General features: G+C 39.7%; 1 protein-coding gene across 2 annotated transcripts; it reads left to right on the forward strand.

The window, feature by feature from the left end:
• Positions 1-1,611: 1,611 nt before the first annotated feature.
• Positions 1,612-11,396, forward strand: TMEM126A (transmembrane protein 126A). Of its 2 annotated transcripts, XM_033205007.1 has the most exons (5): positions 1,612-1,777; positions 4,417-4,509; positions 8,542-8,735; positions 10,437-10,551; positions 11,160-11,396. In XM_033205007.1, the coding sequence occupies exons 2-5, from the start codon at positions 4,424-4,426 to the stop codon at positions 11,350-11,352; spliced, it is 588 nt and encodes a 195-aa protein (XP_033060898.1). In that variant the 5' UTR covers positions 1,612-1,777; positions 4,417-4,423; the 3' UTR covers positions 11,353-11,396. The 2 variants fall into 2 exon arrangements, with proteins under 2 accessions (XP_033060898.1, XP_033060899.1); XM_033205008.1 differs by lacking the exon at positions 4,417-4,509.
• Positions 11,397-13,026: the final 1,630 nt, after the last annotated feature.

Consider the following 13,026-nt stretch of genomic DNA (forward strand, 5'->3'; position numbering starts at 1 on the left):
GGGTGGATCACCTGAGGTCAGGAGTTCGAGACCAGCCTGGCCAACGTGGTGAAACCCTGTCTCTACTAAAAAATCTGCAGGGGCCAGGCATAGTGGCTCACGCCTGTAATCCCAGCACTTTTGGGAGGCCGAAGCGGGTGGATCACGAGGTCAGAAGATCGAGACCATTCTGGCTAACACAGTGAAACCCCATCTCTACTAAAAATACAAAAAAAGTAGCCAGGTGTGGTGGCGGGTGCTTGTAGTCCCAGCTACTCAGAAGGCTAAGGCAGGAGAATGGCCTGAACCCAGGAGGTGGAGCTTGCAGTGAGCCGAAATCGCACCACTGCACTCCAGCCTGGGTGACAGAATGAGACTCCATCTCAAAAAACAAAACAAACAAACAAAAAAAGTCAGCTGGGCGTGGTGGCACACGTCTGTGCCACCAGCTACTCTGGAGGCTGAAGCAGGAGAATCGCCTGAACCTGGAAGGCAAAAGTTGCAATGAGCCGAGATCAGGCCATTGCACTCCAGCCTGTCTGACCGCAGCGAAACTCTGCCTAAAAAACAAACAAACAAACAAAAAAAAAAGACTAGGAATTTTCCTTCTTGTACACCTTCATCAAAGTAAGTCTTTCTATTTGTGCAAGTTTAGAAACTGCAATTACAGACTTCTTGGCACTATGGAGCCTAATGGTCAAGCAACCCTGCAATGGAGAGACAGTATAAAAATTATCTGGACAATGTAACACTTTATCACTTGTTCAAAAATTTGAGAGGATGAGAATAAGATTTCTGATATGTGTTATGATAATGTATTTATTGCTACAGTTAGTTATATATTTTTTGGCACAGTGTTTACCTCCTAATCTTAATAGAGTTAAGATAAAATTCAATTGTAGGCATTTTTCCTTTCTATTCGGTTAACGAGTCCAAGCGAACTGAGCAAAGGTTGCAGGGAGCCCCATCATGGCTGAGCAAGACCTGGTGAGGCATCCACTGGCTGCTGGGAGAAGAGCATTAGATGTACCTTCTAAACAGCACTATCCAATAGATATATAATGCAAGCCACATATATAACTTTAAATTTTCTAATATTTATACTTAAAAAGCAAGAAGAAATAAGATGACTTTCACCCAACACTGCTTCCAAATAAGAGTATTCTGGAGGACACGAGGAATCCTCAGAAAAATAAGCTCTAGCTCTGAGGTGCTGATTATGGTAGGGCAATCAATACAGATCAAAACATGGCACAGGGAGCTTAACTTCCGAGAGAGAGTAGAAAACCGAGAGAGCCAAGAAATAGTTCCTCTTTGACTTATTTTTAACCTGAGTAGCTATCCTATGCCAAGAGCTGTGCAGTTTTCATTTACGCCATGCCAACAACGTAAGTAGGCTCTACTGACCAGGAAGTTAATATGCCCGAGGTATGTTTTCAATGTAAGAGGCTGAGGGTCACCCAACTTATATCTCGAAATGTCACAATTTGTACAAGCTCTGTCCCGGGAGGCAAGAGTAGGTGAAATGAGCACACTCTATGCCAGGCAAACAAACCTCAACGCTTAGCTGTCCTGCACCTCCTAGGGCCGGAAGCTTCTCGGCCCAAAGCAGCTCCTGGACGCAATGTCCGTCCCGCAGTCCAATCAGCAGCCGCGACCCGGCGCCCGCCCAGGCCGCGTCACGAGTCAGCCAAAGATGGCTGCGCCCAGGCAATTTGAGCAAAGGCGGCAGTGACCCCCGGCGTGGCTGAGGAAGAACTGAGGAGGCACCCGCAGGCTGCTGGGAGGAGAGCATAAGGTACTGGTATTACGGGGGAGGGGGTGAAATAAATGTCCCGGTGTCAAGAGAAGCAGGGCGCGGTGCCACGCTAGCTACCAGCAGCGCTGCGCGTAAATGAGAGCAAGTAGAAGTGTAGTTGGCCCTTTGGTGCTCTCTTCACTTTGCACTCTAGAAGGAAAGACCTTATATTTAAATTAACCCAACAGAAGGGAAAAATACCTTAGATGAATTTTTTTTTTTTTTTTTTTTTGAGACGGAGTCTCGCTCTGTCGCCCAGGCTGGAGTGCAGTGGCCGGATCTCAGCTCACTGCAAGCTCCGCCTCCCGGGTTTACGCCATTCTCCTGCCTCAGCCTCCCGAGTAGCTGGGACTACAGGCGCCCACCACCTCGCCCGGCTAGTTTTTTGTATTTTTTAGTAGAGACGGGGTTTCACCGTGTTAGTCAGGATGGTCTCGATCTCCTGACCTCGTGATCCGCCCGTCTCGGCCTCCCAAAGTGCTGGGATTACAGGCTTGAGCCACCGCGCCTGGCCGCCTTAGATGAATTTAATCCCAGGTTTACTGTCAATTTACAAGGTGACCACGGCCAAATTTAATTTTCAGAGGCCCCACTTTACCTGTCTCTCAGATAGGCCCCACATTGCCTATCTCTCAGAGCTCTCCCAAGAATGACATGAGATAGGTAACACAAAAATCTTTCGAAATATTTGTAGTTTTTACAGGCGGCGTTGTCTTTGATAGGTATTTGTTATTAATATCGGAGACAAAATGCCCACAGGGGCTGCCCAGTCAGGACTTCTACTGAATTAAGGGTGACTAGAAACACAGTGTAGAAATGGGTATTTCACAGGACTTGGAACCTCACCAATATGCAGAGAAAAGTAGTGATACCATTGGGCAGAATATGTTGGGGAAATCACTTCTTTTATTTCTGACATATTACACATACATTTCATATATATGTATATACTGCTCAGTACAATATATACATACTGAATTTGATTTATATATATTCCACCACCCCATACACAAAATCATTCAGAGCTCCTATACAGTGGGGATTGTGTCTTATCATTATTGTAGCCAAGGCCCTCAAAAATTTGACTACCAGAAACCTACACCTAAATTTCTAAGCTGCATTGTCCTTACTAGGTTAACTTTAAGTCTAGAGATATGGAATGTCAATGTACTCAACATTTCCAAATGACCTCTTATCGATATAAAACAGGTAGCAATAAATAAACGAGCGCCTGTAATGTTGTAGGAAATAAATGAGAAAATCTGGTTTCATAAAACCATGTTTTCCTTTGTTTTTATCCCTGAATTTTTTTTTTTTTTTTTTTTTTTTTGAGACGGAGTCTCGCCCTCTCACCCAGGCTGGAGCGCAGTGACAAGATCTCGGCTCACTGCAACCTCCACCTCCCAGGTTCAAGAGATTCTCCAGCCTCAGCCTCCTGAATACCTGGGATTACAGGCAGCTGCCACTGGGCCTAATTTTTGTATTTTTAGAAGAGAGGGAGTTTCACCATATTGGCCAGGCTGGTCTTGAACTCCTGACCTCAGGTAATCCGTCTGCCTTGGCCTCCCAAGGTGCTGGGATTGCAGGCGTGAGCCACTGCGCCCAGCCTTTGTTTTTCTTAACTGTTACCCTGAAACTTGTTTAATGAGCCAAATCTTTAATTTAAAACTCATCATTCACTATTCCCTTAATTTTGACATTTTCACCCTAACTAGTACAGACATCAACAAACTATTGGCATGTAGGCCATATGCAGCCTATAGCTTGCCTATGTACAGCCACCCAGCTAAGAATGATTTTTATGTTTTTATAGAGTTTTTTAAAAAACAAATATTCAACAAAAGCTGTATGTTACCTGCAAAGCCTACCATATTTACATCTGGCCCTTTAAAGTTTGCTGAGCCCTGATCTCGGGTATACCTAGAAATGAAATTGCTAGGTATGTGTGTCTTCTACCTGCTAAATAATACCAAATTCTTTCCCAAAGTGACTGTACAGTTTGGGTAAAGCTACCCCACATTCTGTACACAGAATGTAGTTTTAGCTACCCCACGTTCTTGCCAATAATTGGAATTGTCAGATTTTAATTTTAGCTAACCTATGGGTACCTATTGGTATCTCACTGTGGGTTGTTCCCCTGATTATAATGAAGGTGAGCATATTTTCATGTTTATTGGCTGTTTAACTTTTTGTGAAGTGCCTGTTCAAATATTTTGTCAGTTTTTCCATAGGGCTGCTTACCTTTTTCGTGTTGATACGTAGTTCCATGTATGTTCTGGGTACTAACTACTCTTTTGTCAGTTGTATTGCATTTTCTCCCCACTAGCTTATCTTTATGGTATATATTGATAACCGTAGGCTCTTAACCTCAGTACTGTTAGTTTTATGTCTTTTATGTTTGGTGCTATTTGTGAATTGTTTAGGAAATAGTTTCAAGGATTATGAAGATATTCTGTATTTCCTAAAAGCTTTATGTGTTGCTTTTCATGTTCTGGTTTTTGTTTCACTTAGATTTTTTTTTATATAACATATATGCAATTTTTTTCACATTAGCTCTACAGTATTATTTTTAGTCTTCAGAAGGTTTTTAAAATTCTTCCTATAAATTCTTGAGAAATGATATCTTCATGTTTTTTAAGGCTCAAAATGGAAAATCATAAATCCAGTAATACCAAGGAAAACATAATTGTTGATATATTCAGAAAAATTAACCAGCTTCCAGAGGCAGAAAGGTAAGATCCCTTCTTAATTTAAAAATACCTTTTATCAGGTGGATTTTCACCATTGATTCATTATCTCAAATTCATCTGGTTTGAGTATAAACAACACGGAATGTCAGGAGGAAATTGCCCTTTTCTTGCCTGGATGAGAGCGTTTAACCATTTTGCTCAATATCACGTAGCTAATTGTGGAAGTTGAGGCTGGAACTCATGTCTTTGGACATATCTAACTGTACAATATTTTGAGTTTTTCCATTAGGCTTGGAGATTAGTAAAATGTAAACATTTACGGACCATTTAAATAACAAAACTTTAAAATAACTTTTAAAATGTCTTTGGTTTCCAGTTCATTCTGTCAGTATGCTTACCAGTCTAAGAGTACCATAGAATACACATAGCAAGATAGAGAATGTCAGAGAAATAGGATCATGGCTAAAGATCTTTAAGATATTATTAGAGGGCCAGGCGTGGTGGCTCATGCCTGTAATCCCAGCACTTTGGGAGGCCAAGGTAGGTGGATCACCTGAAGTCAGGAGTTCAGACCAGCCTGGCCAACATGGTGAAACCCCATCTCTACTAAAAGTACAAAAATTAGCTGGGCGTGGTGGCGGGCGCCTGTAATCCCAGCTCCTCGGGAGGCTGAGGCAGGAGAATCGCTTGAACCCAGGAGGCAGAGGTCGCAGTGAGCCGAGATCACGCCACTACACTCATCTGGGTGACAAGAGCAAGACTCTGTCTCCAAAAAAAAAGATATTATTAAAGAGAAAAACCAATATAGGGAACATACTGATCTTTGCCAGGCAGCTACTGTGTACTTCCACAAAATGTCTTACACTTTGTTGACAGTCAAGAGGGTCTCTCTGAATATAAAAGGATGAAAAGCAGCCGCCTGGGAAGGAGAGAGGGACAGTGTCTTAAGTAGAGGGAATGGCATATGCCTAGCCACAAGATAGCCAAGGCTTGTGGTACTTGAGTAACCATTGTTACTGAAGTACTAAGGAAGTGGGCATAAGGACCAAGAATAGTTTTGAGCAGGGGAATGATGTTAGCATTTCTAAAGAACATTCCAGCTGCTTTTTGTAAAGCAGATTTGAGATAGGAAAGAAAGGAAATACAAAGACCAGTAGAAAAACCAGCATGGTAATCCTAGTGAGTGGAGATGGTAGGGGTGGTGACAGTTGCGATGAAAAGAGGATGGATTTAAAATACATTCTGGAAGCATAATCTTGCTATCTTCAGGAATAAAAACAGAACAAATCCCCATCTTGCTGCCACTTATCATCTTAATCAGGGAGAACCTATAAATCAAGCCCAGTAGTGTTCAGAACAAGGATCTCTGAGGGGAAGAAAAAAAAAAAGGCTAGTAGTAAGAACTTGGTGAGATTTTAAAAGCTCTTTCACCCCCATCCCCACCCTCCAACTCCACCCCCTTCTTCTAGTTGTTTTCCTGAGGTAACAAAAACTTTTAAAGCAAAAAAGGAACTATGTCCATGTTTCCAGGCCAGCAAGATAGCGAAAGTGAGAAAGACTGACAAAAGAAGAGTCACACCTGTAATAGTGTGACACCTGCTGGCTCACATCTGTAATCCCAGCACTTTGGGAGGCGGAGGCGGGCTGATCACTTGAGGTCAGGAGAAGACTAGCCTGGCCAACATGGCAAAACCCTGTCTCCACTAAAAATACAAAAATTAGCCAGGTGTGGGGGCGCGTGCCTGTAGTCCTAGCCACTGGAGAAGCTGAGGCACGAGAATAGTTTGAACCTGGGAGGCGGATGCTGCAGTGAGCTGAGATCATGCCACTGCACTCCCGCCTGGGCTACAGAGCAAGACTGTCTCAAAAAAGAGTAGATGGTGGCAACTTTCAAGAAAAGAAAGTAGGCTGTCACTGGGTTCTTTACCAAATTAGAAAGAATATATGGAACTGCAAAGTAAAATTTAGTTTAGAAGCAATAAATGCTTGCAATCATTGGCATCTAAACTGGGCAGATGACAGTGTCCTGTTATCTTCGCCTTGTTCCTATTTTTTCTCTTCATTCCCATTTTATCTGCTAAGTTTGAATCTTTATTTCTTCTTGGATTATTAATCAGGTATTTAACAGTTACTTGGCATGTCCTCCAGTATATGGAGCTTTCTTAATATCAAAAACTTCATTTTCTGATCTACAGAAATACTTTCACGTACATGTTTGTCGTTTGTTAAACTTGGGCTACTTCATGTCTATTTCTTGTGTTATGTCTTATCAAAATCATGAGTTTTTAGTTGGTATAGGTACTTTTTTGGAAAACTGGCAAGGGGCTGCTAGGTAACAATTTTGTTTTTTTTTTTTTTTTTTTTTTTTTGAGACGGAATCTCGCTCTGTCACCCAGGCTGGAGTGCAGTGGCCAGATCTCAGCTCACCGCAAGCTCCGCCTCCCGGGTTCACGCCATTCTCCTGCCTCAGCCCTCTAGTAGCTGAGACTACAGGCTTCCACCACGCCAGGCTAGTTTTTTGTATTTTTTAATAGAGACGGGGTTTCACCGTGTTAGCCAGGATGGCCTCGATCTCCTGACCTCGTGATCCGTCTCAGCCTCCCAAAGTGCTGGGATTACAGGCTTGAGCCACCCGTGCCTGGCCTGTGCTAATTTTTAATTAAAAATTTTGACTTTAGCTATGGGAAAAATCTGGTTAGGAGAGCAAAGTTTGCTATGCAGATTTCACTTGTACTACTTTTTATTTATTTGTATATGTAACATACTTGTAAACAAATGGACTTATATATAACATATGTATATATGTATTTTTTATGTATTTTATATATATGTAGGCAAATTATTTACCTGAGCATTAGGATTTAAAATGGAGATAATACACATTTCACGATTGTTATGATGAAATAATATTTTAGAAGAAGTGTTCAAGATTTTTATTTCCCCAACCCCCACAAAAAAACACAGGTTTTCACATTTACATGGTTTTTGTGGTTGATAGTTTCTCCAGGCTGTCATCACTAATTATTACCTATGTACCTCAAGTTCCTGAACTGCCGCTGTCTTGTACTACCATGAGCATTTTCATAGACTTCTGTTATATCTCAAGTTTACATATCTTTCTTCTCCAGTAATATTTAACTATGTTAACCTTGAAGATAGAAGATAATTTTTTGTGCCTTTAGCACTGAGTCTGCTGCATACAGTGGGGTTCTCAATGATAGGCATCATGACTGCAGTGTCAGATAAGAAAAGTAATACCTTATACAATGTTAGGAAGCTTAGAGTTCCTAGAAAAGCTATTTTAGATGAGTGTAAGCCATAGAAGTTAAGAGGGGGTACTGTGTGGCTACTATGGCTAGTTAAGAGTAATGAAATTTTAAGATTGACTGTATTGTAGATAGCAATGCAAGCAGTAAAAAAGCTAAGTAGTAGTCTGAAAAGTTTGGAGTCAATATTTTCAATATTCAGCAATCATGTTAGGCATTACTTTTTCCCAAAACTAAAGAATGCATAGGACATAGGTTAAAAGTTCATACATAACCTTGGCTTCAAATCAAGTTCTACCACTACCTCAAAACATCAGTTTATTTCTCATCAATGGGTTATTATAAAGTACCTAGCATAGGGTATTGCTTAAATGTTAGTACTCCCAATCCTGACACTAATGTTTCAGGGAAGAGTGAAAGGAAACACATTAACTCCACATTATTGAACATCATCTGTGTCAGGCTGAATACATCTTTGTATCCATTGTCTTCTGGTTGTTTAAAGACTAGTGTAGAAGCCTGACATGTAAATCAGTGATTATACAAGATAGTACTGTCTTGTAATGTGTTGTGCTAGAGAGGTAAGTATTATGGGAGCTCAGAGGAGAGGCACCCACTGGCTGCTGGGAGAAGAGCAAAAACCTATATATAAAGCAATTTTTAAGATTTTGTTTCTATAAGGGATACATGTTATATCCAGTTAGTGTATTCCCAAAATCCTATTAAGTTCCGTAACACGTGTCAGAATCAGGAAAGCTCACACACACAATAAAGCCAAAGAAAAAGTTCTTTCTTCTCACCCTTTCAGGAATCTACTTGAAAATGGATCAGTTTATGTTGGATTAAATGCTGCTCTTTGTGGCCTCATAGCAAACAGTCTTTTTCGACGCATCTTGAATGTGACAAAGGCTCGTATATCTGCTGGCTTGCCAATGGCAGGGATACCTTTTCTTACAACAGACTTAACTTACAGGTGTTTTGTAAGTTTTCCTTTGAATACAGGTAAATTCTACTTCATTATCACCAAAGAGTTTGCCTTAGTATATGTTATTTGCAGCTTTAGTCCATACTTATTAATATTAGGTAGCTATATGCTGTAATGCAGTGTTTAGATAAGATTAAATCTTGCTAGCCTCTCTGTGGCAAGTAATTCATATTAGCATGGTCTACCAACCAAGACGCACATATACAGCAATTCTAAATACTTTCCTTTTTCTTTGAGATGGAGTTTTGCTGTTGTTGCCCAGGTTGGAGTGCCTTGGCGCAATCTTGGCTCACTGCAACTTCCACCTCCTGGGTTCAAGCAATTCTCCTGCCTCAGCCTCCTGAGTAGCTGTGATTACAGGCGCCCACCACCACGGCCGGCTAATTTTTTGTATTTTTGGTATAGGCAGGGTTTCACCATGTTGGCCAGGCTGGTCTCAAACTCCTGACCTCAGGTGATCCACCCGCCTCAGCCTCTCAAAGTGCTGGGATTACAGGCGTGAGCCACTGTACCTGGCAATACTTTCCTTTTTCTAACGTATCTTTCTCATTGCTCATTTAGAGTAAGAAATATTTGGAAATCCATATATATATATGGATATATATATGAAAATCATATGGAAATATTATATATATACAAATATATATAAATATGTTGGCTACCTTAGATTTTTTATTTATATTTTATAGAGAAGTTCCTTAAAGGGGGAAAATATTTTTATGAGAATATGACTCTTTATATAGTAAATCTCTTAAAGCACTAAATGCATATACAGTGTTTATCAAATACATGGAGAACTGATTTCCTTTTGAAAATTTACCATGTGTGCTGAATGCTTTGAGTATAGTTAATCATAAAAAATCTTTTTTTTTTTTTTTTTTTTTTTTTGAGACGGAGTCTTGCTCTGTGGCCCAGGCTGGAGTGCAGTGGCCAGATCTCAGCTTACCGCAAGCTCCGCCTCCCGGGTTTAAGCCATTCTACTGCCTCAGCCTCCGGAGTGGCTGGGACTACAGGCGCCCGCCACCTTGCCCGGCTAGTTTTTTTGTATTTTTTTTTAGTAGACGGGGTTTCACCGTGTTAGCCAGGATGGTCTTGATCTCCTGACCTCGTGATCTGCCCGCCTCGGCCTCCCAAAGTGCTTGGGATTACAGGCTTGAGCCACCGCGCCCGGCCAAAATCTTTTAATGATTTCAAATAAAGATATTACCATGGGTGCTAGGGAAGCCAATCCATCTAAATTTTATTTTCTGTTAAGTGCTGCTCCAAATTTGTTTAAATTGGATGAGTATTTTAATTCCCATGACCAGTGGAAACAATTTCTATGATCAAGGGAGATCACAGAAATTGTTTGAACTATTTGAATTAAATTGAACAGACTGAATTGCCCATTGAATTGAACAGACTGAGTGAAAATATTAGCCTGGGTCTGTTGATAAAAAACAAGTGCAGAAAGCTAGCACCAGCCCAAACCACGAGATTATTATATCTACGTTCAGAACAAATTACAGAATTTTTTTCCTAAAATAGTTTTATCAATCATTCCTAGCTATTTTAAGTTACTCATAGATGTAATTATACCTTTTATCATGCTTTGTAGAATTACATTTGATATATTGCCTGAAAAATATCTGTGATACAGAAAAGAGGATCTTACATTCTTTAAATTATGTTTGCTTGATTATCATAACCTTCATTTCCAGAACTAATTTATTTCCTAGGTGATTTGGATTGTGAAACCTGTACCGTAACACGGAGTGGACTGATAGGTCTTGTTGTTGGTGGTCTATACCCTGTTTTCTTGGCTATACCTGTAAATGGTAGCCTAGCAGCCAGGTAGGAAATGAAAAACTTTTTATAATATATGATTACCTATAAAACTCACAACTTAGAGCAGCAAATATATTTTGTTTTTAAGTCATTTAGACCAAAGGCAATGTTACCCTCTTGATTAGAAGTTAGCAAGACCTGTTTCTTCTTATAATCAAATTCTACTTATCAAGAATTTCAAACAGTTCTACTTGGTGTATAGTTCAGGCTATTAACCTTAATTTGTGTACTGAATACTAAACTAACTACAAAGCTGCAAACAGTATTATGCATGAAACTTCAGTCATATAAACAATTATCTTGGATGAGTTTGAACACTTGCACTAAAGGAAAATTCCATCAGAAAATGTGTAGCTATTATATTAGCCTTCTATTCTAAAATAATTCTGGCTATTCTCTGTTGAACTCTTGGATCAGCAATCTATGCTATAGCCTTGAAGCAAACTGGATAAAGAAACAAAATAAAACAGTTTTTAGGATTAACAGACACTGAAGGACTTTACCTTAATCTTTAGTTTCATCTTAAGACTTCTAGGACTAATATATATCATAGATAGGTTTGCTACTTGATCCAACAATCTTTTCTATTGAACTATCTCAATGTTTTCTTACAGGTATCAATCAGCTCTGTTACCACACAAAGGGAACATCTTAAGTTACTGGATTAGAACTTCTAAGCCTGTCTTTAGAAAGATGTTATTTCCTATTATGCTCCAGACTATGTTTTCAGCATACCTTGGGTCTAAACAATATAAACTACTTATAAAGGCCCTTCAGTTATCTGAACCTGGCCAAGAAATTCACTGATTTTAAACAAATATGTAAACAAAAATAAAATGGTAAAAAGTTTATGTCTAATGTTATGCATAAACATAGACTTGTAATTTATCACATGAGGTATAATTCTGGGACCTACAACAAAAGGCTGAATCTAAGTAAAGGCTACCCACTTAAACAAGTTTAACTTCACTAGTTTGCCCAGTATTGTCTCTTCTACCTTGCTTGCTCTACTCTTTTACCTTAGGTATTGAGTTTGGTCTGTAGTACACAAGAGGAAAAAGTTACTATATAGTATTTTACACTGAAGACTTCATAATGCCAAACGGGAATAAAAAATGAAAAAATATATATCCATACACTATACCAAATGTTACTTATAATTCACTTTCTCAATTCAAATTATTAATCCATAGATTCTTAGAACTGATTTAACAACCTTCCTTAAATCAGCCATCTTCTTGAGTCATTTAGGCTCAGCTTCAGCTATTATGATACAGACCTACCTACTTCGAGTCACCTTATTTGAAAAGCTGTATTTTTAGTTTAGGTAGTCTTTCACACTTCCATTTATTGTAGGACATTTAGAATCACAAAATCAACGAATCTCTCTGACCCTCAGTGAAATATCCTAGTTGATTGATTTCCTAAGATCATTTAAATTTTTGATGTGCTTTCTTCTGTTCTCCTAACATTTCTCATCCTAGTTCTCTAAACCATTTTCTTTTGTGACAGCAACTGAATCAGCATTGTCCAACAGAGCATTCTGTGATGATGGAAATATTTTATATCTGCACTGTCAATATGTTAACCACTAGCCTATGTAGCTGCTGGGCACCTGAAATGTGGCTAGTGCAACTGAGTAACTGAATTTTTAATTTTAATGCATTTAAAATGTTTAGCCATGTGACTAATGGTTACAGTATTGGACAGCTTAGATCTAAACCAACACTTTTTTATGAAGCAAGTCAATCATCACAGAAAAGTACCAAACAAAATTTTAAGTGGCATCCAAGATTATTCATGAATCTCTTAACTGTTACTTCCAAATAGTGACATATGTGTTAAGTAATCTTATGCTGCTTAAAATTATATATAATAATTTAGAAAAGGCATCTTTGTGAGTGAAACTGGCTTTTTTTTTTTTCTTTGAGACCGAGTCTCACTGTGTCGCCCAGGCTGGAGTGCAGTGGCGCGATCTGGGCTCACTGCAAGCTCCGCCTCCCGGGTTCCCGCCATTCTCCCGCCTCAGCCTCCGAGTAGCTGGGACTACAGGCGCCCGCCACCGCGCCCGGCTAGTTTTTTGTATTTTTAGTAGAGACGGGGTTTCACCGTGTTAGCCAGGAGGGTCTCGATCTCCTGACCTCGTGATCCGCCCGCCTCGGCCTCCCAAAGTGCTGGGATTACAGGCTTGAGCCACCACGCCCGGCCGAAACTGGCTTTTAACGTCTGAAGAAAAATATAAGCAGTGCTGCCAAAGATGAAAAGCTTATGTGAAATTAACAAAATACAATCTCAATTTTTCAGAAAGCAATGATGATTTGTTCTTTCAACAGGCACATAAAATGTATTATCTACCAAACTTATATAAAAAATGATCCCAGTTATGAGGCAAAAGAATCTGTATGCACAAGAGACTGAAAGGAAGCATGCCAAAATGTTTACTGTGGATATTCTATGGCTTATAGTTATAAGGGTGATTTT

The sequence above is a fragment of the Trachypithecus francoisi genome, unplaced genomic scaffold (assembly GCF_009764315.1).
Source record: "Trachypithecus francoisi isolate TF-2019V2 unplaced genomic scaffold, Tfra_2.0 Lachesis_group8, whole genome shotgun sequence".
Taxonomy (NCBI): Eukaryota; Metazoa; Chordata; class Mammalia; order Primates; family Cercopithecidae; genus Trachypithecus; species Trachypithecus francoisi.